The sequence below is a fragment of the Diadema antillarum genome, unplaced genomic scaffold (genome assembly GCF_040938485.1).
Source record: "Diadema antillarum isolate AM-2024a unplaced genomic scaffold, OU_Dant_1.0 seq00000462_RagTag, whole genome shotgun sequence".
Lineage (NCBI taxonomy): Eukaryota > Metazoa > Echinodermata > Echinoidea > Diadematoida > Diadematidae > Diadema > Diadema antillarum.
In genome coordinates, this window is record NW_027271433.1 from 2,327,543 (window position 1) to 2,353,805 (window position 26,263).

Consider the following 26,263-nt stretch of genomic DNA (forward strand, 5'->3'; position numbering starts at 1 on the left):
AAAAATTTTTGCACGCCGGAATGGTCGCGGAATTCGTCGAGGGGGGTGCCATTATGCCCCCCCCCCCCCCAGGTAAGTTAGGGTTAACTGTCATTAAATTGAATTTCCATAAAGATTTTCTTTTGGGGGGATATTACTGAGATAGCAATGGAGAACATAAGCCCCCCTGTAAACACCACAGGGTGCCAAGAAGAGAACAACGATGCAGTGGAAAAAAAAAAATTGAATAGTTCTATGTGGCTGCATTATAACTGAGTCTCTGTGTTCCCAGTTCACGTTTTTTTAGAATCATCAAAGCATGAGGTTTCAGAGAACATTTGAGCTCTAGAAACTGCATAGCTATCAAATCAGTCTCAGGGTATGTACTGAATAGAATAGTCTGATAGTCGATCATGCTCACACAATGGTTTTGATACAAAATGTTTTAAATTTGTGCATCAAAATAATTGTCAATGTTTTCTCCTTGGAAACATTTCAATATGAACAAACTAAATTAATACGGTTACTAAATGATAGATAATTTCACTTAATTAAACAAATATGAAATATAAGCTCTTGACATTCTCATTAACTTCAAAATGATTGACTAATAAAACTTAGACATTGTAACTAAAAAAAGAAAAGAGAACATTCAAACATTGAAAATTATTTTCAGTGGAAGCACACACACACACTGTTCTCAATATTGAAGTTAAATGATTCTGAAGCATGTTCTTCAAGCATTAATGATATTCAAGGGAGAAAACTGCAATTTGTGCTTTTAAAACATATGAAATCCATACCTAACAAAACAGTGTCATCTTTAATACTCAGTTGTCTACTTCAGCTCAAAACAAATCAGTAACTGTCATTCTTCATGACAGAACATGATAACGGCAAACAAGGTTGTAACAAATTCAGCAATCATTGTCAGAATATCCCATTACCATGTGACTTACATGTACACTACAACTGCCTTCATATTTGGCATCAGTTACTTTGAAGGATAATATACCAACTGTTATTTTGAATAAAAACAGCAAAATTAATGTGAAAGAGCAGTGAATATTTGAGCAACGTTTTGATAACTCTGTAGCAATTTGATCACTTAATGAAGCACGTCAGTAAAAACCACTGCTAAGAGTATCTAGCTTTCTTGACTGTGTGTTGTTTAGTGTAGCATTAGGTCTCTACAAGTAACAGACATATTATCACATGTGGCATTTTGCCTGTGAGTTTGAATAGAGGGATTCTCTTCTATTTTACGGTGGACTGGAAAGAACATACAACGTAAATAACTCCCAAAGCTGATGTTTCCCAGGCTAGACAACCATGTCCTTCACATAGCAATAGACTCATTATCATTTTTTTTTTAAATTTCATTTTACCATAATGACAAGTGATAGACCCATTATAGTGTTCAAACCCACTTCTTCTGGGGGGGGGGGGGGGGGGGGGGGATTTCATCAAGTGAGTGCTTTTCACTGACAAATTTGCTCTCAGCCAATCAGATTCAAAGATTTCAGTAGTTTGAAATAGTTGTCAGTGAGTCACAAGTTTCATGAAATGCTGCCCTGAGCAAAATGAGGCCAGAAAACTTTCACTTCATTGTTAATATCATCTAAATACTTCCCTCTTGAAATAATTCTATATCATTGGGATGAAATACCTGTCAAGGTGTTCACTTTCATATATCAAAAAAGTAAATAAATAAATCAGCCAGAAGTTGCAAAAGACATGCAAGAAATTCACAATGAGACAAGCACGGATATGGTTTACGTAACTAGTACAGTTTAGTGTTGAAAGGGGTTTGACAACACTATTAAATGTAAACGTCAAAGACAAAAAGACTCAATCCTACACCTACTAACATACAATGGAGGCTAAAGATGATCACTAGACATTGCCTGAAATCGTGAAAGGGTTATTTTACAGAGAGTAGCTACATACATTGTATATTCACTGCTTGAAATGGGTTCACTTAAACTAAAAAAAAGTACACTTTTTATCGTTTAAATATTATAGACAATAATGAAAATAATAATGACAATAAAGAGTGCACTATCTACATTATGCTCAAGGCGTAGTGAGAAATTTACAATCATTTACATTCTGCTCTAGAAAAATTAAAGCACATTCTTGAGTGGTATAGTCACACAACTCTTTATAATTCGCTTTTGAGACATGTTCTGTCACCTCTGATGTTGTCACTTCTTTCAGGAGAGGAATAGTGATTCTGACGATCACCCTGGGTCCTTCTGGTTGACAAGCTTGTGAATAATGAGGACTCTCCATTAGATGTCAGGACATGGGCTGCTCTGTTCCATCTTCTGAACCCCGGACGCCAGCCATCATCATGTGATCACTGTCCTACAATCACACGTGAGTGTTGGTCAAATCACTTTGTGCGTGAGTCGCAGAGTTCTTGCGATGACTAGTTTTCTAAAATCTGCAGGCAAGCCATAGTCTGATTCCCTTTAGGAGGCATTGACTTTTATCTGGTCCACGTACATTCTGACCATGTTTGCACTCACAGATGTGAACAATTTATGAGTGACAAAAAGAAAAGGCATCACACTGATTCTGCCCATAAATTGGAGGGCAACTACCAAGGGAAATACAACAAAATGTCTGCATTGGACTGTGCAATATTCCATTTTCTGGGCGAAACAAAGCAAAGAGCAGCATACAATTACTGTTGCTTGTGACAGATAAAATAGCAATCTCTTTATCAATTATTTCAATCATGTTACCTCAGTGAGTTTATATGCATATTATAACACATAATGTAGGCATTCGCACACAATTTCCATAAACGTTCCAGAGCAATGTGCACTTTTTGAGCAATATTATGAGGTTAATGATCCAAGAGACAATGTACAGAACACCATTTATCAAATAAATATCACACATGTATTCAATTAGCGAAGAGCAGAGGCAAAAACAGCCAAATTGGGTGTCATTTGTGCATAAAACTTTTCCAGGTCTGCACTCAACCCTTGCTCCTTTTATAATACCTCATTCTTACAACAAGGAATCCAAATCAAGTTTATAAAAAAACTTTTCATGTTTGAATCCTTTTGTCAGATCATCAAATTAAAATGAGATCTCTTTACCACATATCCTACCTACATTCACTGGCATCAATTAACACAAATAGCATTCTCTCTTTTTATTTCTGGCTAAATATTGTACTCCTGTCTACACACACACTCTCTCTCTACGTCACAGGTTGAATGACTATGATCCTCAAACACTGCATCATTCACATTCTTCAAGCCTACATATGATTTCAGGGGACCAACAAAACAAGAGCTACATCGCACAATCTTGTTTTTATCTAACTGGTATATGAAAGACGTAAGCATGTGCGCAGGTAATGTTTAGCTCAAAAAATTGCTTGAAGACCAGCACTGGCTGATTAGTGATTTTGCTAAACAAAGAGGTTTACAGATATTTTGTTCCATGACATCTATATTTATATTCATAGAGACATTAAAGTAGATGTCATCTACAGCTGTGTAAAATTTATGTTATTTTCACTGGTCAACAAGAATGAAAACATAAAGTGAGCAGGATTCTTTTTCTTTTTCTTTTTAACTGGGGAGAACTAAACAAGACAGTTTACCTTCGAATATTTTCATTCACGAAAACATTTAACAAGGTCTGCAAGCTCAATTCCTGAAGCCACTTTGAGGTCCTTTTTCTTCTTCTTTGTCCTTTCAACAGTTGACCTCTTTGCTCCATCTGGACTCTAAAAATATTTCTCACTTCATGCACGAAAAACGCAGACTTGTTATTCCTTTTCTTTGGCACTGTCCTTGTGCCTTGACTGACAAACAAATAAACGACATACAAACAAAACAACACTTTTATGTTTTGCATGTGTGCTTCTCTTACCTTTCCCATTTCTAACAAAGGAAAACAAAAAGTCCCTGGGATCACAAAAAAAAAAAAAAACTTTCCCAAGCTAACTCATGATCAGGAACATGAATAGAACAGCCTGAATGTTTCAAACACAGAGGCTGGAATTCAAAAGGGAAGTGAACCAAATTTGTGGTTTGATTTCAGTTCTTGGCCTACAACAAGAGTGAAATAGGCAGGCCCTGCACATGTGTATGCACGTAAGCATGCCTTCAGTATTTGGCTGTTTGTTGGCTTATGCAGATGTGTGACGCACATTTACTCAGTTAAAATCTACCTTATTCATCAACTAGATATAAAGTATCCCTGTGAATCCTGGCCAGAAGGTTCAGGCTTATAGAGCTGGGAGACCTACAGCATAATAAATGCTGCATGTACAACAGGAGCACACCAAATGCCCCTTTCAGCAGTGCCACAAAGCCACATTTGCCCTGAGCAACCATACCTCTTGTCCTCGGCACATTTTGCATTGATAGCACAATCCTTCCTTCACTCGACTACAATGTCACTTATCATTTCTCATGTACTTAATTACATTGTACATCATTCAATATAACATGCTGGAAAAAAAATGCAAAAATTTAGCTTGATACATTTAGAAACTGATTTAGTTTCTTCAAGATGGCTGTGACTTTGTGTCTACATGGAAAAGCTTGCACACAAATCCCTTTCACAACGAATTTCATTCTCAAGATTACCTCACTGTCTGAGCATTCAGCATCAATTTGTAGATGTACATGAGCATTTAGTCATAAATATATAGACATATTGCTCACAATATTTCACATACCCAACCATGGCCCAGTTTCATGCATCATAAGTTAATTACTAATGACCAATAGTTGCCATTTTAGAAGAAATCAGATCTTTTTTTGTTTTAGTCTGTTTGTCAGTAGCCTGATTACAGCCATCAATGGTGGAAAGTGACCATAATCTGCCCACAAACACCTGGATAAAATTTGTGTGTGTTTTCAACTAGTTATGGGACCACAGTTTTTACCACAAATGTTTGGAGCTAAGGGCATATACCTTGCCCACTGAGAACTGGCGAGACTTTACTTATAAATTTGACTTTCATCAGCATTATTACCCATAGATCTCTGCTGAAAAAAAAAAGAACACAAACACACACAAAGTAAAACAGACTCTTGGATTTAAATCTCTTACTGTATTTCACTGTTCTTACAATCATAACTTGTAGGGATAATAGTAACCACTGCTGTAATGTATCTTTTGCAGACACGGTGTCTACGTGATTTACCCAAACCCCCTCACTGTACATGAAACTAACAACAATAACAACAACTGCTACAGCTGGCGAGCATCTGGCATATAAATAGGCGACAGCAACGCAATGCAAGCTTACAAGAATCCTCGGCCAATGAGCACGGCCCACCACACTGGTTAAGCGCCTGGCATGCTTCTGCCATACAGGAACTAACACTGTGGCCGGCACCCGACAAGTGATGGTGCCGCACAGCCTTGCCCTCCATGTTTACTTGGACTTTGAACTCGGTGCCCTGAAAAACAACAACAGCAGGAGAAAAGCTTTAATATATCATCAAGTATAAAAGAAGCAGAACTCACTAACATCCAGTAATATATAAAATAGAAGTTTTTTCTTCTTTTGATTTTTCATGAAACTGATCTGCTGTATATTCATCTTGTACTATAAAAACTCTTCAGGATCTCACATATCACTGAAATCTTACATGACCCGGTACCGTGGGAAACCATGGAACGAAAAGACTGATCATGCTCGGATATATTCCAGAATCCCTGTAACGAATTGTGTACAGTTTTATCACTGATCTCTACAGAAGTACACATGTAGACGAAGATCTCTTGATTGGAGTTGACTGTTATCGATGAGCATACACTTTGATGCACAATTCGCTGATGGGAGCTATGCCTGGTATTCGAATGTACCTCAGGAGGGAACGAATGAAGATTTATTAAATCAGGGCCCCATTTCACAAAACTTGTTATCAGTATACCAAAAAATTTATGAGTTGTGAGTGCATCAGGGCACGAATATCGCACGAGGCGCGAGATAAGCCACTGGTCTATTCAACAAGGCGCGTAACGCCGCGTTGAATAGACCAGTGGCGAATCTCGCGCCGAGTGCGATATTACGTGCCCCAATGCACGAACAAAATCATAAATTATTCGTTTTATACAACACCTTGTCCACAATCACAGTACAACGTACTAAATTAGTGACCGCCAACTCATGAAAGCCCAAAAATAAATGTAACTAGAGAGGGGCCGTCAAAGGCGGCAGACCCACGCCTAAGTACAAAGTCGGGGTAAACATAATGTGCATTCGGTCATCTACCAGAATTCGGCCACTTAATTGCCAGTGTGCTTTATCACCAGCCAGTGAGTTCTACCAAAGATCGTACACTGAAGTGTACGATCTTTGGTTCTACAGTCACATCACACGCAAATCACATCATTACACATACGGTATTAACACTCATTCACGTACAGGAAAGTCCTTAAGTCTCCTCCAAAAATCCATCGAAAATCCCAAATTCCACCGTCAAAAGTGCAGAATCGGAACTTTTCCAAGCGCGCGCGAATTAAGTCCAGTTTTAAGAGTATTGTCTACGCGACGGGTCGCAGAAAAAGTGCTAAAAATCGAGAAATACGCCGTTTTCTTGCGGGATATTTTGATTATAGCAAGCCGAGAGTGTGATGATATCAAAGGTCGTATGAGTGTACGATCTTTGATGGTATCCACAAAAGCAAAAAAGAAAAACAAAATTTACGTACCCACTAGGCAATTACCCCTATGATTAGTGTATACGGGAATTATTCAATGCAAGGGTTGAATGCAAATGTCTACTGCACCAGTATTCGGCCACCAACGAGCGCCGCAACGTCCCCGGTGCAATTTTGCACCAACAGTGTAGAGCGCGATGCATTTTCAGCGGCCTTGCACACGCATTGACATTGAGCACGCATATCGTGCAGTGTGACTGCGACCGAGCAAAATGCTCCTCCAACGAAAAAAACAATCAATGTTAATTTGAAAAATCATCAAATATCAAAGGTCGTATGAGTGTACGATCTTTGATGGTATCCACAAAAGCAAAAAAGAAAAACAAAATTTACGTACCCCCTAGGCAATTACCCCTATGATTAGTGTCTACGGGAATTATTCAATGCAAGGGTTGAATGCAAATGTCTACTGCACCAGTATTCGGCCACCAACGAGCGCCGCAACGTCCCCGGTGCAATTTTGCACCAACAGTATAGAGCGCGATGCATTGTCAGCGGCCTTGCACACGCATTGACATTGAGCACGCATATCGTGCAGTGTGACTGCGACCGAGCAAAATGCTCCTCCAACGAAAAAAACAATCAATGTTAATTTGAAAAATCATCAAAATACGGGCCAGTTTGTGATGACGGAGAACGAACTTTCATAAATCTAGAAGGACATAGTCCCTCAAATAGGCCTAAACGTAAATTTCGGAATTCTTACGAACATTTGAGCAGCGAAGTCGGATCGTTGGGGAGTTTATGTGTTCGTATGGTAGCGGAAAATCGCAAAGTGAGAAACGGGAAATTTTTGGAATGGTCACTATACCATGGGGTCAAAACTTCAAGGTCACACAGAATTTGCAAGGGTCAACCGATTATCACCAAAATCTAATCGATTCTTTCCTGTCATTATCCAAACATTCCCTGAACATTTCGTGCAAATCCGTTTACCCGTTCTCTTGTTATCTTGTACACAAACAAACAAACAAACAAACAAACAAACAAACAAACATACAAACAAACAAACAAACAAACAAACAAACAAAAAAACAAACAAACAAACAAACAAACAAACAAACAAACATACGGAACCCTTTACATAACCCCCTGCCGATTTTCATCGGCGTGGGTAACAATTAGGCCGAGAATTGTAAACCACCCTGTGTACTGCTTTCAAACACTCGTCATGATTCCACCACACGGTCACAGGAATCACAAACTCTGCAGGGTCTATACCCATTCTACACTAACGTATAGATCGAGTTAGGCCTGACTGTTAGGCCGATCTGAGATGTCAGTAGATCTATAGTAGTAGGTCTAGACTTTGTCTATTTCCGAAAATGATTTTGTATAAAAACACAGAAAAATAATCAAAGTACGGTTTCTCAACTTGAAATGAAGTCTTGATTTTGGGATCACTGTGGTCCACGTAGCAGATCAGAGTCAAAAGTAAAAACACAGCAGTAGGTAAGGCCGCAATACATGCAACTAGCTAGGTAAGGTAGCTGCGCGTACCGCGTACACGTTAACGTTGCAGTACTCCGCCGCGCCGCGCCTGGTCTGTGAGACTTACCGGCAGCGCAGCGCAGCCGGCCAGCACGTAGTTTGCTGGCGCTTTGCTAGTGTGAGCCACAGAATTGGAACTCTACAATGAGCGGCCGTGCAATAGTAGCCCCCTGCGAAGCCGTGCTATAGTACCTTCGAGCCGTTCAATAGGCCCATGCCAGGGGCCTATTGCATGGCTGTCACTCTCAATGAGTTTGATAGGTATTTTCTATTGAATGTCATGTGACATGTTCTTGGCCAATCACAATTCGACATCATTCTGAGGTGTTGTATAATGACAACTGCCACATTTCTACAAATTTTCTCTCAGCTAATCAGATGCAAGGAGGATTTCAGTAGCCTGTAACAATTATCACAACTTGTCACTGATCACAAGTTTTATGAAATGGAGCCCAGATCACCCATGAATCCCAACCCTACCCAGTCTTTCATGTTGATATTTGGGAATTCCAACACTTAACCCGTTACGGACACCTGATTGTGCTATAACACACATTTCCCATAGACACCTGCCCGAGTATACTTGAGACTAGTCTTCAACGGGTTAAGGATGACACACTTCGTATGGGCATTTTAATGTATGAGAATACATCAACAACTTTTGCGCAGGTACAGCGCTGGAACTCACACTACATGAATGCTGAATGACGCTCCCTCGGACTCACCGTAATGACGTGTAGGCTAGATGAAGGGGCTTGATGACGAGAAGAAAGATGAGTGGTAGGATGACAAAAACGATGTGGCCAATGAAGAAGATGGATGCATACACCTGGTGGAACAAGAAATTATAAAGATTTGATTGTTTGTTTTCATTTTTCATCCCAACAGGGCAAGATGGCAGGTCAATTTAAGGGATGGTATGGTATTTGTTGAGGTGAGGATTCAGCTTTTAACTTTTAGTGAGATATTTAGAAACCACTTTATGAAAATGTTCCAGAGCACACAGTTCTAAGAGGAATTCAAAGTTTATTTGATGGAAATCGGTTTTGAAATGGTTGAGATATCCAAAAACAGAGAAGAACAAGGCGATCCTAATAAAAGGTCGGTCCCATCTTTTATTAGGATAGTTTTGTTTTGGATATCTCAGCCATTTCAAAACCAATCTTCATCAAATAAACTTTCTTGGAATTATATGCACTACCATATTTCATATTTCATAAAATCATCATTGAAAAACATTGGAACTATGAAGACCCATCTCAACCGAAACTGTGTCGTCGCTTAAATGTTTAGCTGCACTATGATATACTATGTGTAGTGCTGCTGGTCTTCAATGGGGACTAGTTGTATGAATTGTGCATGCTTTGGGTAAACCATTTCACCAGGTGGTATGCACCATGCTCTTTGCAATGAATGAGTAAAGCGAGATCTTTAATGTGCTTGGGTTTGTGACTCTGTCAGACAGGGGACCTCCATATTATGTCCTATCTAAAGGGCAGAGCGTTTTTGCCTCTTACTAGAGGGGACGACATGATGACACACAACACTGCTCAGCATGGCTCACTGAGATTTGAACCTGAGCTATTTGACTGCAAGGCAGATACGCTACCAACTGAGCCACCTCGGTATGGAGGACACACAGACTAGGTTGGTGACATCTCTTCTATTATAATCACAAGTGTAAACTTTTAACAACATTTGCTTTAACTGCTTTGTTTGCATCTATATCTCATTTTTCATATACCTGGTATGTATTCAAGATTTAGCATAAAATACAAACAAGTGTTTTGCATCCTTGGCTCGGGTGTGTCCTATGTCAGAGCGGGTCCAAATGTGCACTCTATTAAAACATTGTTGTCTCCCATTAACCACTGTCCTGACTTAGCACCCAATGTTAGAGCATATTTCGTGTCATCACAAGTGTGCGTGTACAGAAGTGCAAGCTTGTTAGGAGGACCATGTATCAGGTGCCATTACAAAACTGCATGATTAGACCAGAAATTGCAGAATTCTGTGTAAAATGTGCAGACTCAATGCATAACTTGAGCAACCCTTGCTAATTCCTACACAATACAGCATGTAAATCATTCTGTCAATGAATAAATAGTATTACACTGATATAACTAATTACAAAATCAGCAATGTTATTAAAAAAAGTTAACATGGGAGGGGAACACTGGTTAAGTTGCACTTTGTCATTGGTAAATCTCAAAAAAAAAAAAAAAAACCTGAAAAATATTCATATACAGAGAATAATTTTCCTGGTATTACATTGCAACATGCTATGCATTTTTACACCACTGCTACACAAACTAACTTTGTGTAGCAGTTTTCTTCCATCGAAGTGTACAGGATACCATTTGAAATATTGTTCGTCAGCTGAAATCAAATTTGAGTTGGAAAATTATTCCTGACATATGACGTACTTTGGACTATATCATAAACGCTATTGTTGCAAATCCACACATCTGTTATCAAAACCAACCTGAAGGAGAAAAGAAAGACAAAATGGTAAGAAATTCTGAGCAGACATTAAAAACATCACATAGCAGGTCAAGAAGATCTCACCTCATTATATGTGGGCCAGAGAAGAAACTGGAAGCTGATGAAAGGGTAAGCAAATCCCAGGAGCATCAGGATTCGCAGGAGAGGGAATGCAATGATGTAGCTGGTCTTACCAACAACCACCGGACCAAGGCCTAGCATCTTCCAAAATTGCATCAGCTGACGAAAAAATAAAATCAAACAGTTGGGCGAAATACTCAGAGAATAAGAAAAATCTGTAAGAGATGCATCAATATTATGTGTCCATGCCTGATTCTGCCATTGCCTAGTTTAAACTTGATTTGCTATGCATGAGCTGTTTGTTACTGTATCTACTTTCTTCTGTTTTTGTCAGAACAGGTGGGTAAATAGGAATGACAAATTCTGCTCAATTCTGCCCCAGTCCTCAACTTCGCAATCCAGAACAACAATAACTTGATGGCAGGAGAGAGAAGGAAAATCAGTTTTCAGGAGGGAAAAAGCAATTTCTCACAGCAGATTCCATACGCAAAATGGTCATGTTAAAGGAAGCAATATTTAAAAATCATTTGTTTTACTAACATCAGCTGACTCAAGCAAATAGAGATGCTGTAAAATATACCACATATACAGAACGTGATTCCATTCCATCCTGAGTTAAACAACACAGTGTCAATTTTCACTCTCGACCTTAACCTATGACCTGTGGCCTCAATACCACATAATAAAAGGAAGCTGAGACACAATTCTTTAAAACAAAAACATACAAACATATAAAAAGCTATTTTTTCTTCATTTTTGTAGTGCGAGGGACTTTGAACAATATCTACAACATTTTGATGTTTTCTTTGCCAATCAGCACTCAAAAAACACAAGGGGTGGAGGGGCCAGATATGCATACTGAATTACCCAGCAAACAGCCTGGGACACTATTCTATAAGAAATACTTTGCTCAAAATCAAGCATCTATATGACACGACAGCACAATTTTACACATGCACAGTATGTAAACACATTAGTGTGTCGATACATTTAATTTCTCATTACTTTCAAAACAAAAGATGAAAATGTAGATTCCCATGAGACTATTAAATATTCATGCAAGAATGGGCAATATGCTCTTCTCACAAACTACAAATGGTAGCTTAGAACCACTTAAAGGTAGGGAATCCCATTTGCAATCCTTAAATGAAGAGTTGTATAAACACAGTGGTATGTTGAAGAGAGTATCATTTTAGAAACTCCCATAAAGTATTGAAAGTGGAAGGTAACATTTAGTAAATTTTTATTGACCGTTAGATTTTGAATTGAATTTTTTTGGGGGCTCACCGTAAATTCCAGTACATTACTAGGCTACCTTTGCAGACCCATGCACTGCATGTGTGCCCATCATGTATATTTTGTGAATAAAGTTCATCAAAACTTATAAACATTTCTATATACATTCTTGCCACACACTCTGTTATTACATCAGCTCTTATACTCTTAGATTTGTGTTTATAGATAAAAAATACAGAAGACTGCAACAAAAAGGCTTAAGTGTGGCTGACACACAGAACTACTGAGTAGTTGAGTTTTGTGCATTATTCAAATTGTAGATAACTGTTGACTTCCAAATTTCCCCTGAGTCCCCTGAGGTTCATATTTAATGTTTTGCTGCATTTTGGGAGTTCTGTAAAAGGTATCCCCTACCTTTAAAACTCTGTTCTACAACAACACAAGAAATATCAGAACTAGAGGACACATTGTGACTGCATTTGACCATTTCTGTGCCAGGGGACTTTGGACAATGTTCAAAACGCTTTGGGGTTTTCTGTGTTGATCATCACTCAAGGCACATTAAAGGTTGAAAAGGAAACAAGGAAATCTCTCACTGCTTAATAATGCAGTACTGCTCAGAGGAGGAACAAGATGTTAGTTTTGAAAAAAATCACAGGAAAAAACACCTTCATAAACAGCGCTTCATAAGCAATGAAAAGAATGGTTGCTTTTCAGGAAGTACTAAGACCTAATTGACCTCCATGCAAGGAAGTCTGTATATTACCTCTGCCAAGGAGGGTATGCTTTTGCCAGCATTACTTTGTAAGTCTGTTTGAAAAATAACTCAAAAAGTTGTCAACAGATTTGGATGAAACTTACAGGAAAAGTTGATAATGACACATGGAACGGATGATCAACTTTTGGTAGTGATCCTGGATTTTTATTAATTTTTGAAGGATTTTTGAATGTTTTGGCAAATGGGGTTAAAGAACTTTGGAGTTTGAGCTGCGCGTGTTTAAGGTTTGCATACGCACACTACTATTAAAGTATGTGCTCTGCTCGAGGCACCCCGCAGCAGGAAGCATATGAGGTGAAAACAAAGCTTCTTTATCATTGAGAAATTGGGCGACTTCCAGCATGTGTGTATGGGTGGAAATGAGCTGCTTGACAGAAGTCTGCACTCTACAAGTGCTTTTCTAGTTTTGTTCGTAAGTTCCCGTAAGAAGATGCCACACAAGGAAGATAAACATCATGACTAACATAAACTAGAGATTAGCACTCTGAGAGCGCAGACCTCCGCCAAGTAGTTCATTTACACCACTGATCTTGTTCTTTCATAGAGATCAATGATTTCCACCCATACATATGCATGCTGAAAAATCGCCCGATTTCCCAATATAGAAGCCTTTTGTTACATCAACCTTCAGCTGCACAGCATGCCTCCCTCTAGCAGAAACTAGAGCACGCACTTTTAATAATGTGAACATGAAAATCTAAAAAATGCACAGCTTGAACTCCCAAGTTCATTGACCCTACCTGCCACAATATCGAAAATGCTTCATAAAATCCACAAAAATTCCCGGATCACTACCAAATCTAATCATCTGTTATTTATGTTATTCTCAATCTTTCCTGTAAGTTTCATCTAAATCCGTTCTCTACTTTTTGAGTTATTTTTTGCACACAGACAAACAAACCAACAAACGCAGAGGAAAACGTAACTTCCTCCCTTGGCAGAGGTACAAAAAAAAAGAAACACCTGTAGGTAAAACAAAGTAAGTTAAAGGTAAAATTAGGGAGACAGTATGACAGTGAACTCACTGCTTCCTCGCTGAAGAGCTCAAAGAATTCAAAGATGAAAGCGTGGAAGTAGCCGGTGTAGGGTCCATGCCAAAAGGCAAGAAAGAGCAGAGTGAGCATCTGGGAGAGAGGGCGTACTCCCAAAAACCGCAGACGCTGATACACGTGCCTGCAAAACACATAAGAGTCTTTATTCATGTGGGTTTATTTGCATGCTTATGTATTTGTTTGAATTTTCGACACTCGTTGACAAATCCATGGACATTGCTGTCACGCACGAATGCACCTTTAACTGAAACAGTGCAACCTCATTCCCATGAGGTCGGATATAATGAGATACCTGATATAACAAGGTCATTTTGCAGGTCCCATTCTTTTATATTCTTTTGTTTTTATCCCTGATAATATGAGATAACTGATATAACCATGACACTTCAGTGGTACCAAGCAACTCGTTATTAATGAGGCTCCCCTGTATCCTTTTGTATAATAAAACTTCTTTGGTAGTATTCCTATTTGGTGGTAGCATTTTCTTAATTAAATTATCTTCACATCGTATTTTTTTTCCTTCTATATGTCAGTCCATCTGTATTCCATACATGAAAACATTTATTTCATTGGCTCACTTTGTGTCATTCAATTACCATGTTCACTTGTACACTTTATACATCATTTTGTTTTAATTCTCTCTTAAAACCAATGGACTGTTTCCAAAAGTCCAAAAAAAACAAAACACTTTAAAACCTGAAACATTCACAGCATGAAACTTTCCTTTATCACAATCGTAATTAGTGTTTAAATCATTGTATAGATAAACACTTTAGCATACATTTTACTTTCGCAAGCCCTGGCCCCTCACAATATTTGCAAAAGTTTCATGCATGCAAAAATTTCTGGCTTAAACAGTACCTGGTAGAAACTACACATTAAAATTTAAGAACGCCATGGAAAAGGACTAGAGTTACCATGGTAGCATTAAAGGGGAAGGCTAGTAACTGATCAGTGGGAATCAGTGGAAATGCTGGGAGATGATTGTTCCGATCCTTATGGGATTCATTCAAGAGTACATTATATATCTGTTGTTGTGTGAAAATTATTTGCTTCAGAATGGTCTCATATTCAAGTAATGTGCAGTTTAATGTTCCCAGGTAAGCACGCCTGGTCAGTGACGGGGCATTAAGCTGCATATTACTTGAATATGAGACCGTTCTGAAGCAAATAATTTTTACACAACAATAGATATATAATGTACTCTTAAATGAATCCCACAGGAATTGGAACAATCATCCCCCAGCATTCACACTGATTCCCATTGATCAGTTACTATCCTTCCCCTTTAAGTAGAGTCACATGATTAAAGATTGTACAATTTCCTCACCTGCGTGCCCAATGATTAGTCTTGACATTGTAGGAGGAGATGAGCTCTCTGAATGTGAGTGATGTCTCATACTTGGACACGTTGATGTTCTCGCAGTGATCCCAGCGGCTCCGGCCATGCTTGTCCACCCCATTGTAGCCTAGACCGGTCAGTATACAGCTCCCTTCCTGTACAGTGGAAAGCACACATTATCACTGTTTTTAACCCCTGCACGGATAATGTTTTCTTTTCTTGTGTATAAAAGCTGAATATGATGCTGCCCTCCCACAAAAAAACACTATCAAACAAGGCAATCGCCAAATTGTGTCTCGCCCATTCGCGTACAAGGAATTAATATTTTTTATAACTCCCAGAAGTTAATTGACCTGCTTATGACCTTTGACCTTGTGGTGACCTTCAACACCCTAAGGGACATTTACCATCCAAGTTTGGTCACAAACGGACAAAGGGATCAAAAGTAACGAGCCATAATTCAAACGCGCCATAAAAACGTAACATTGGGCCCTAAAAATTTGTTGACCCCTTTCTGTGACCTTTGACCTTGTGATGACCTTTAACTTCCCAAGGGACATCTACCGTCCAAGTTTGGTCACAAATGGACATAGGGATCAAAAGTTATGAGCCACAATCAAAACGCGCCCTAAAAACATAACATTGGGCCCTAAAAGTTTGTTGACCCCTGTCTGTGACCTTTGACCTTGTGACGACCTTCACCTCCCCAAGGGACATCTTCCATCCAAGTTTGGTCACAAACGGACAAAGGGATCAAAAGTTATGAGCCATAAACGAAATGCACCCTAAAAACTTAACATTGGGCCCTAAAAGTTCGTTGACCCCCGTCTGTAACCTTTGACCTTGTGGTTACCTTCTACTTTCCAAGAGACATCTACCATCACCGAAGTTTGATTGCCATTGTAGCAACATGTGCTGAGTTACGTGTGATAAGAGATTCTTGCAAGTAAACTTTAACGTATGACCTCAAATGACCTTTGACCTTATCATGTGACTTCTTACGGCACCATAACATGAAGGTACCCCAAGTGCATCCATCACCCAAGTTTGATTGCCATTGTAGCAACATGTGTCGAGTTACGTGTGATAAGAGAGTCTTGCAAGTAAACTTTAACGTATGACCTCAAATGACCTTTGACCTTATCCTGTGACCTCCAACGGCACCATAACATGAAGGTATCCCCAGTGCATCTATGACCCAAGTTAGGTTGTAATCCAAGCAACTTATGTGAAGTTATTTGTCAAAAGAGAGTCTTGCAAGTAAACTTTTAACATAGAAAAGAGAGTCTTGCACATACTCTTTAATATATGACCTCAAATGACCTTTGACATCATCACATGACCTCCGACAACAATATAACATGAAGATACCCCTAGTGCTTCTATCACCCAAGAGTGGCTGCCATTGCTGTAACAGTTGCCAAGTTATGCATCATAAGAGAGTCTTGCAGGTAAACTTTAACATTTGTAACGGACGACGGACGACGGACGAACGCCATTTGGATCCCTAAAGGGGGTATCTCACTGAGCGGCGAACGTGTGCGAACGTAGCGAATTTGGGAATTCGCCAGGGTTCGTAAACGGTTGCAAAAGGTTCGTTAACATTCGCAAGAAAGTTCGCAAACGGTTTTTATTGTCGCAAAGAAATTTTGAACATGTTCAAAATTTCTTTGTGAACCTTTGCGAATTTTTATTTTCGCTAACAGTTGCAAACATTCGCAAACATTCGCAAAACACTCGTAAGAATTCGCAAATGGTCGTAATACGGTGTCGCTAACATTTTTATATGATTCGCCACTGCTAGCGAACAAGTAACCACATGGTTCCTATATAAAAGCTTCTGAAACAGACAAGGTTCCACTCTAAGAAAGCTCTTGAAGCTCTTGACATCTCCATCATGATTGTAATTGCTGCAAAAGCTTTTCATATTGACCAAAGTCTATCCTCTGCAACAAGCACTCTCTGACTCTCTTTCTTTTCTTCTTCCTTTCTTGTTTTTCTTTATTTTATTTCTCTTATGCTGCACAATAGCTGTAGCAGCAGCCTGACAAAGCAGCTCTTCAAGGATAGCAACACCTTGAGCCTCTTCTTGGCAGAAATTTATTTCCATATACTGGAAATCCATCTTGAACGGTTGTCACGAGAGATCTGAATTCAGTGGAAGGTTTTATGTCGTTCTATGGGTCTTACTATACACAATCGCCTGGTACTTTTCTAGGTCCAAGAACATTCGCATAATTGTCGCAAAAGATTTGCAAACAGTTGCTAATATTTGCAAAACTGTCGCTAACATTTGCAAAATTGTCGCTAACATTTGCTAACATTCGCTAATAGTCGCCACCTGTGTTCGCAAACACTTTCGCAAACATTCGCTAAAGTGTTGCTAATTGTCGCTAATCATCGCTAAAAGTCACTAACTGTCACTAATGGCAGAAGCGAACTTTGATTTTTCGCAAACATTCGTCAGAAAAGTTGGCGAATCTCAAATTCGCTACGTTCGCAAACGTTTGCCACTCAGTGAGATACCAGCTTTAGTCTCGCCTTCACCTCCGGTGGGCGAGACAATAAAAGGGTGTTGGGGGGGGGGGATGACTTCCCATAAAAACAATACCATCCTTTCTAATTATATCCAAACATGATAATGAAAAGGCATCAATAGTACTGCTTCTGGGGAACCTCTTTATTACAAGGTGCTAGGGACCACTGAAACTTCTTTGTTACATGTATATCTGGTATTTTGATATATCAGGAATAAAAACAAAAGAAATTAAAAGGAATAGGACCTGCAAAATCATCTTGTTGTACTGTAAAAGTGGAAATTTTTGAGGTGTTGAAATTTTCGCGCATTTCGGGCAATCAGAAACTAGCATGAAAATAAAAGCACATGAATATTTCTGCTGCCCGTATGTTCCAATACTTGATGTCTTGATTCCGCGGAATTAAAAACATGCAAAAGTCTTCTTGCCCGACCAAGGGCGAGAAATTAGTCACGCTAAAATATCCACTTTTACAGTATCTGATATCTGCTATATCAGACCTTATTATATCAATGTTTCACTCTACTACCAAAAACATCCTTTCCTGTCTTGATAATTTTCTACATCCAAGATTGAAGGCATAGCTGGTAAAAATGCTACAGACATTTTTTGTTATTGGTTGCATGGTAAATATACATTGAGATATCTATAGAGAACCTTACAAAGGACAAAGCAGAAGACAAATCAAAGTGTTTTAAGCATAAATTAGAAGCGCTAAATATTTGCTAGCAGTGTCAGATGAGACATTTGATGACACTTTGAGGTTGCAACCAATATCTAGCAAAGGTCAGTGCTCCTCTTGTTTGGCCATGACATGCACACATAAATAATGCAACTATCAATGAATACCTGATAGGCCAACACTTGAACCTGCCCTAAACTCTGAACACTTTGCATTAAAGGGATAACCTCATGGCTATCGATTCACAAGTCAGTGACTCTTATATAATCACGATAGCACTTTAATTAGAATTAACCCGTTGAGGATGGACTGATGTTGCTACAACACCCATTTTCCATAGGCACCTGCCCGAGTATACTCCAAACTTGTCCTCAACCGATTAAAACAAAAAATCGACCACCGCAGGGTGAACCAGGGCAAAAAATGGCCGCATCCCAAACTTACTGCCATAAGCCAAGCCGTGATGTACGTGCTGCGGTCAAACACTCCCCAGAGAAGGACTGCATACACGCGGTACACTGGTGATGCGTTCTGGAAGAGCAATTGAGAGAACATCTGCATGATAGATTTTATGACTTATTTTATGCCGTCTGCATTATTCAATCGTTATTCATCCTTCGCAAAATTTCTGTTACATGTAGCAGGCATAATCACATCTGTTTCCCAAGGGAAACAGATATAATTTTGGTTGACAATTATCATGCAAGTCTGATTTTTGCATCATTTTATCTCTCAAGGTATGAGGAAAAGGGGTATGCCTATTGGGATGTACTCTTCTTCTCTTCATTAGAACCACATGAAGTGATACACTATCAGTGTTAACTTCATAATTGTTGTTAATGTGCCTGCTGCAATATTAATGTGTTTTACAGGAATGAATCTTACAAGTGTACAATCTAGCATCTCATAAAGACAAATGAATGTTTGATTGATTGACTACTTTATTTCCATCACTAGTTTCATTCTGTCACACAATAACATTGTGGTCTCATTTCTGAATTTGGGTATTAATCTTAACCATGGGATTGGAGGTCTCTGGTTATATACTGCATTCAATGCATTTGTTTACCAGTTTCAACTTAAAGCAGGTCTGGTGGAGGGGAAGAGTGCAGTAAGGCACCTCTACCCAATTCTTCTTCATCAGGACACACACAAAATGAGGTTGTGTGATTACACATAATCAGTACTTGGATGTAAACTGATAATGCAGATTTGTCTTTTCTTGCACAGAGCTTCAGAATGCAGAGTGAAATTTTAATACAGTTAACCCTTTATGTGCCCAGGGACTAAAATTAGCTTTCCAAGTTTTCTCAACAGCATTTTGTGATCCATTCAAACTTGACATCTAGTCTGGCAAGCCCACTCAGGTGTAGCAATGAGCCTCAGTCCAACAGGAAGGCCATGGTGACACAATAAGGATTAGGGGGATTAGGTAATCTCTAATCCCTGACAATTCAGTCTCCAGACAACTGTGCCAATTGGAGAACTAAGCACAATAAGGGTTAATGGGGTCACTGTTTTATCATTCATATTGGTGTCATTGTAAAAACAAAAAACAAAAAACAATACAAGATGTTGCATTCATCACCTCATGATCAAGCTGCACTGAAGCACCAAACAACTTATAGCCCTTGTCCATTTTGACAAATGTCCATAATTCCCACTTGATCTAGTTTCAATTGGCATATTTCCTTGACAGTTATATCTCTTACCTTGAACTCGTTGCTCAGGAGGTACTTATTGCTGAAGACTGGCTTACAGACAATAGTCATGAATAGGTAGATGAGGCCCAGGAAAAAACATCTGGCGGCTGGGACGAGGTTTGACGGGTTCTTCATCTCGGACTTGGGCAGCAGCTGGCAGTTTGTGAGCAGTAGGTACTGACGCATGGAGAACTGTGAAGACACACAGACAGATAGACAGACAGATGGACAGACAGACATATGAACATAAACAGATTGTCAGACAGATAGATAAATAGACAGACAGATAAACGTATAGACAGCCAAAAGACAGTAGATAGAAAGAAAGATAGATACACACATAAACAGAAAAAAAGAAAGACGGACAGATAGACAGACATAAACGGAGAGGCAGAAATACAAACAAACAGACAGAACAATATATAGGAAAGAGGTAGTCAGATAGAAAGACAGACATACAAACAGTTAAACTGACAAATGTTGATGAAACTAATAGGAGGAAATAGTCTGTATAGGCCTACTCAGCTGGGAGTGTGTCACTACTTCTGTACCATGGACTGATTTAGAATCACACGACTCTTGCGTATCAGACATCAGGTGATAACTGTCGCTTTCACCTCAAGCTTTTGAAGTAAAATCGTTCCCTACAATCTGGGGTGTTTTTTTTTTTCCATTTTTCTCATTTGAGATACTTCAATTTCCATACAACTTCATACATTTACAATTTCACATCATCCACAAAACCAGTACCTACATGCTGTTTGACTGACCGGGAATGAACTACAAAAGAGAAATCATTGAAGGCAATGTCTAAGTTTGCGTGAATCAAATTATATGACTTTCTTGCAAAATGTCTCCTCATACATTCACTCATAGTGAATGGTCTCAAACTCACCTGAGGACCAGACATGAATCCTGCGAAGAAGAGGGAGAAACCACTGACTTCCAGCAGACTCGGGATCCTGGGTACGCAGTTTTCCTTCTGATCCCTGTTCAGCTTTTCCTACGAAATGTATTCAAGTAATACAAGAAAAAAGAAACAGTATATGTAAGGCTACTAAAGAGATTAACAGTGCATGTCAGCACTTATATGACAAATGAAACTGTTTTATGAATTCTTCAGAGACAAAAAATGGATGAAATTGAAATATGAAAAATATCTTACATTTCTCTCTCCCCCCTCCCCCCCCCCCCCACCCCCTCAAAAAAAAAAGAAGAAAGACAAATGTGTTTCATGCCAATTAGCAGGGAATCTGGACAAAATCTTCCAATTTCTCCTCTGTTATTAATCTTTAGCACAATTGGTATTCTGGACATAACTGCTATAACTAGCAGTCCTGCAACTTCAATTGAAATACATCATTACCATGCAGCATCCATCATACATTGTGACAAAATTGACAGAATCATCTCAAGAGTGAGGATGCTAGGGCTCTGGAGACCTATTTATGAGCTCCACTAAGGAGAAATTAATTCATTTTATGAGCTCCCTTGTGGAATTATTTTCCAAGACAACTTCCACAGAGACAATCATCATTACGAGCTCCCTTGTGAATACATCCTACTAGTATGGGTTTGAAATATAATATAGTTTTGGCTTGAGTTGTCAATTATATCATTTAATCATTTTGATATCAGTACTGACTGGAGCAAATTATTCCTAAAAGGGCCCAATTCATTTTTCCCCTCCCCCATAAAAACAACAAGACTGAGGATGCTAAGGCAAAAGGAGAAGGAGAAAAATGGGCGACAAGAGATGAGGTACCTTGTTTGGTTTGTGTCCATCGTAGACGTCAAAGGCCATCCCTATGACCTTGAGGCATAAGACACACTGAGGAGTGTCCCAAGAGAGGGCATGGAAGTCCTCCTTCTTGTTCAGGTAGCAGATCATGAGATAGCCCTATCATTGGAAAAATTACAGATCATAAAAGGGAAGAAAACAATGGATGAATATGAAATGGCATATGACAGTTGGAATATTCTGTGAATACATTACATATTGGATACTTCATAACAAAATGAAGCAGGCATGAGAACTCCATGTATTAGAACATATTCCATTGATTGATTGATTGATTGATTGATTGATTGATTGATTGATTGATTGATTGATTGATTGATTGATTGATTGATTGATTGATTGATTGATTGATTGATTGATTGATTGATTGATTGATTGATTGATTGATTGATTGATTGATTGATTGATTGATTGATTTGACTGACTGACTGATTGATTGATTGATTGATTGATTGATTGATTGATTGATTGAATGATCAGTAAGTTGATCAAGTGAGTGAGTGATTGGATACATCTGCTAAATGCCAACCATCCCTCTCCCCCACCCCCACACACACTTTCATTATTAGGCCTGCTATATAAAAATGACATACATAGTGCAGCTGAAGATAGTCTTGCTTTATTGCTCTGTTGCTTTTGGTTTCTGTACAAGTACATGTCACGAACATTAAAAAAAAAAAAATAATAATAATAACCCAAAGTGCACTCTCATTATTGGAAATAGTGTAGCTTGCAATACCACCATGAATACTGCTGGAAGAGCATGATTGATAAGAAAAATAAACACCAATTTTTAGCCTACTGCTACAAATCAGCAGCCAATGTATATTTCATTTTACATCTACCATGTAACTTAACTGTACCATAGAGGACTGTAGGCAAGAACTACAAGTTCGTCAGCTGAGAATGAGAAGAGCATTAAGTTGCTACTAAACCCATGATGTTCGAGGCAACTTAACGTCCTTCACATTCTCAGCTGACAAGTTGTAATAGCTCATAAATGTTATATTGCACAAGTGGACAAGACATGGAAAGCAATTTCAAGCCATCAAACACATACATACAAAATTAACATAATGGCTAGTTGTTCAACTAGTGATCAGTTCATGAATACAGAAATGCTCCTTTTGATTATCAATTTACATACACTGTGAAACGGAGAAAACAGATATGGCAAACATTAACAAAATATTGAATCATCAGAAGATAAAGGGAGCGTTCAGAAGTAAAAACAATGTGATCACAGACATTTTCGCTATGGTCACTGAGATTTCAAGAGACTACCTGCATCCAATTCCTCTGCAGAAGTTACTTCTAACAATGATTTCCACATCTACTTGGAGAATAAGCATGCAAACACTGGCAAAATGCTGGGAAACCACTATCCTCAGGCCCCTTGACACACAAGAATTATTGGTTTTTTAATCATGATGCAAATATTGATCTTATTCCCTGCAGTTCACACATAGGTAAAAAGGGGGGGGGGAAATCACTTGGCTGCAAAGCACTTTAAACGTTTGAACTGTGCATGCCTAAACAATGACCGAACCATGAACTCTGTAACCCTTAGCCACACGTTTAGTGCAGCAAGTGAAACCATAGAGTGAAAAAAAATATATAAATTTCATTTTCACATGCCTCATATGCACACTGAGTACTAAAGGTAAATCATTGCATAGGGTCTTTTTTTTCCCCTTCAAATCAAGACCAACTAATTCTCACGTTACGGTGAAGATCATCAAGAATTTGTGTGCGTGTGTCCACACACAAGAATTATTGGTTTTTGCACCACATTGCTTATAAATATCAATTCCAAAAACCATTATTTTTGCCTAGAGTTTGTAAATGGCAGACCCTAAAAACTGCAGCACTGTGTGAAAATAAGTTCTCTTATAAATGAGAACATAAAGTGTTCTTTTTTATGATCGAATGAAACTAGTTGTGATGTGACAAGCCTACAAGAGAACAATATAAAGTCCCAAAATTAATTGAATCGAAAGTAAATGGAAACTCATCTGGAAAAAGTAATCAGTATCACTTGTAGAGGCTTGATGAGCTCTGGCAATTGACAATCAGTGCCATAGAGCACTCATAAAAAGATTTGATTTATTGTTGATCATGTACAGACTTTCCATAGCAAGATCAGCAGACACAGGAATGTATGTACGTACACTGCATCTATTGCAGCCATGTACATACTGCAAATTCAGAGATAACAACTTTGCAAACAGCACTGTACAGTATTCTGAGGCCTGAAAAGTCATATTTTTGGTAGAAAAACAGATGTATTTTTACATTTCCTACAATATACATGTGCAGTTATACAAATTGGGAAAAGAAATATTTTCCATGAAACATGGTATGTATCAGCAAGAAACACTTAAAGTACAAAATAAAGCATAAATGTAAGCAATAGCTGGCATCTCTGCAAGTTGTTTATACAGTTGAAGCAGTTTTGCAATCTTGAAGTGTGTTGCATTTTGGGTAAACTAAACTGAACACTAAAACTGTAACCTACAGTACATGTACCATAGTAACATCTTGTCAGCCATAAATATACAAGGATTTTTTTCTCATTGCCATGATACTTGCTATGATTGATAATCTGTATTTTTGCTATTTGATACTAAAATGCATTTCAAGGTCCTGTTTCTTTGGTTTGGAATTGAGTTTTATTTTGCTCGTTGCCATGGTAGTTCCATGATACAATTACTTCAATGTCATAATAGCTCTCATTAATTGACCTACTTTATGATTGATGGTACTGACAAGTATGTTCACCGAAACGTCTATAAATAAAATCTCTGTGATATTGTCTCGGGCTCGGTAGAGCAGGCTTTTAGTCTGTCTTTCAATGTGTCTTTCTTCGATTGGGATACCAGGCTCCTTTCGTAATTTGATGCTCAGGCTTACTTGAGACAGAAGTTAAAAAAAGAAACATGGAGACGGCAAACACTGAAATCCAAACCAGCCATCTGTCTTGAGGCAGATCAGGAAATGCAAATTTCAACAAAATAGGACAAGGCAGTGTGACGAACAAAAGGCCAAATCACATACACTGAAAAAGTGTGATTAAAATTGCAATTCGAACTGAATATGCACATTTTGACTACCTTTCTTTGAGTATGAATGTGTTGCAGCTGTAGGAACTTTTATGTATACCGTCGGACTGTGTATTTTGTATTAAAATGAACATTAATTGTAAGCACCTTGAGCACCTTAGAGTGGATATGTTATGCATTACATGTCAATATTATCATCATTATTTTTATTCTGCTCTTTTGAAGTCTTGTTCACACACATCTGTATGCAAAAAGAAAGAAAAAATGCACCGGTTCTAGAAGAAAAATCACAACCCAAACCGCGTTTGAGCAAGGACAAACTGTGCATGCATGAGTGGTGCGTGGACTGCTATCTGAATCTCACTTATGGTTGCAATTATTATGTCTGTGCACAGAAAAAGAAACCTGTTTATAATTGTCTCCATCCAAGTTGCAACGCAGATAATCGTGACTATTGGTGGGTGTGTAAATGGGCCTGACGTCCCTTTCATGCACAATTCTGAGCACATTCTGTCTCATACCAATCCAAAGTTGGCTAGATTTATGCAATCACAAACCTGCCATGTCTTTAACCCATCCCCCAACCCCCGCTCAAAACTCCCCCCCCCCCAAAAAAAAAAAAAAAAAAAAAATAGAAAAGCACTCTGAGAGCGCAGACCTCCGCCAAGCAGCTACTTTCAACCGATGATCTTGCTCTTCCCAAAGAGATTTTTCTCCTCTCAAACCAATGGGGAAAAGCTTTTCGGGCTCTTCCATGGAGATCAGTGATTTCCACCCATAGGTATACATGCTGAAAAATCGCCCGATTTCCCAATATAGAAGCCTTTGTTACGTCATAAACCCTAAGCTGCGCGGCATGCCTCGCCCTTACGGAAAGCAGAGCACGCACTTTAGTGAGCATATGAAAACCTCAAAAAAATGCGCAGCTTGAACGCCCAAATTCAATGACCCTATCTGCCAAAATATCAAAAATCCCACATAAATTCCCAAAAAATTCTCGGATCACTACTAAGATTTAATCATCTGTTACTTGTGTCATTCTCAACCTTTCCTGCAAGTTTCATCCCAATCTGTTAGCTACTTTTTGAGTTATTTTGCACACGGACAAACAAACAAACAAACAAATGGACAACAAACAAACAAACAAACAAACAAACAATAACAAAAACATAACCTCCTCCCTTGGCAGAGGTAAAGATGGTGTCTCCTTTATAGGGCCAAGTAAAAAAAGAAAGTAGTTTCTCGTCCGGGTTTTTTGAGCAAGGCGATGAGGGAGGTCCTTACTATTTGATATCTTACTATTTTTTCAAGGATCGTCAAAATG

General features: G+C 38.7%; 1 protein-coding gene across 1 annotated transcript in view; it reads right to left on the reverse strand.

Moving 5' to 3' along the window:
• Nucleotides 1-5,282: 5,282 nt before the first annotated feature.
• LOC139733159 (lysophospholipid acyltransferase 5-like) overlaps nt 5,283-26,263 on the reverse strand; it is a 46,455-nt gene continuing 25,474 nt past the window's right edge. Inside the window, exons 4-12 of the mRNA XM_071643999.1 lie at nt 21,842-21,976; nt 20,972-21,079; nt 20,086-20,268; nt 18,818-18,904; nt 15,143-15,309; nt 13,786-13,933; nt 10,750-10,905; nt 8,907-9,010; nt 5,283-5,423 (exon numbers count right to left, since the gene is read on the reverse strand). Of these exons, the coding sequence (XP_071500100.1) occupies nt 5,399-5,423; nt 8,907-9,010; nt 10,750-10,905; nt 13,786-13,933; nt 15,143-15,309; nt 18,818-18,904; nt 20,086-20,268; nt 20,972-21,079; nt 21,842-21,976 (1,113 nt within the window). The 3' untranslated portion in view covers nt 5,283-5,398. The remainder of the gene's footprint in view (nt 5,424-8,906; nt 9,011-10,749; nt 10,906-13,785; nt 13,934-15,142; nt 15,310-18,817; nt 18,905-20,085; nt 20,269-20,971; nt 21,080-21,841; nt 21,977-26,263) is intronic.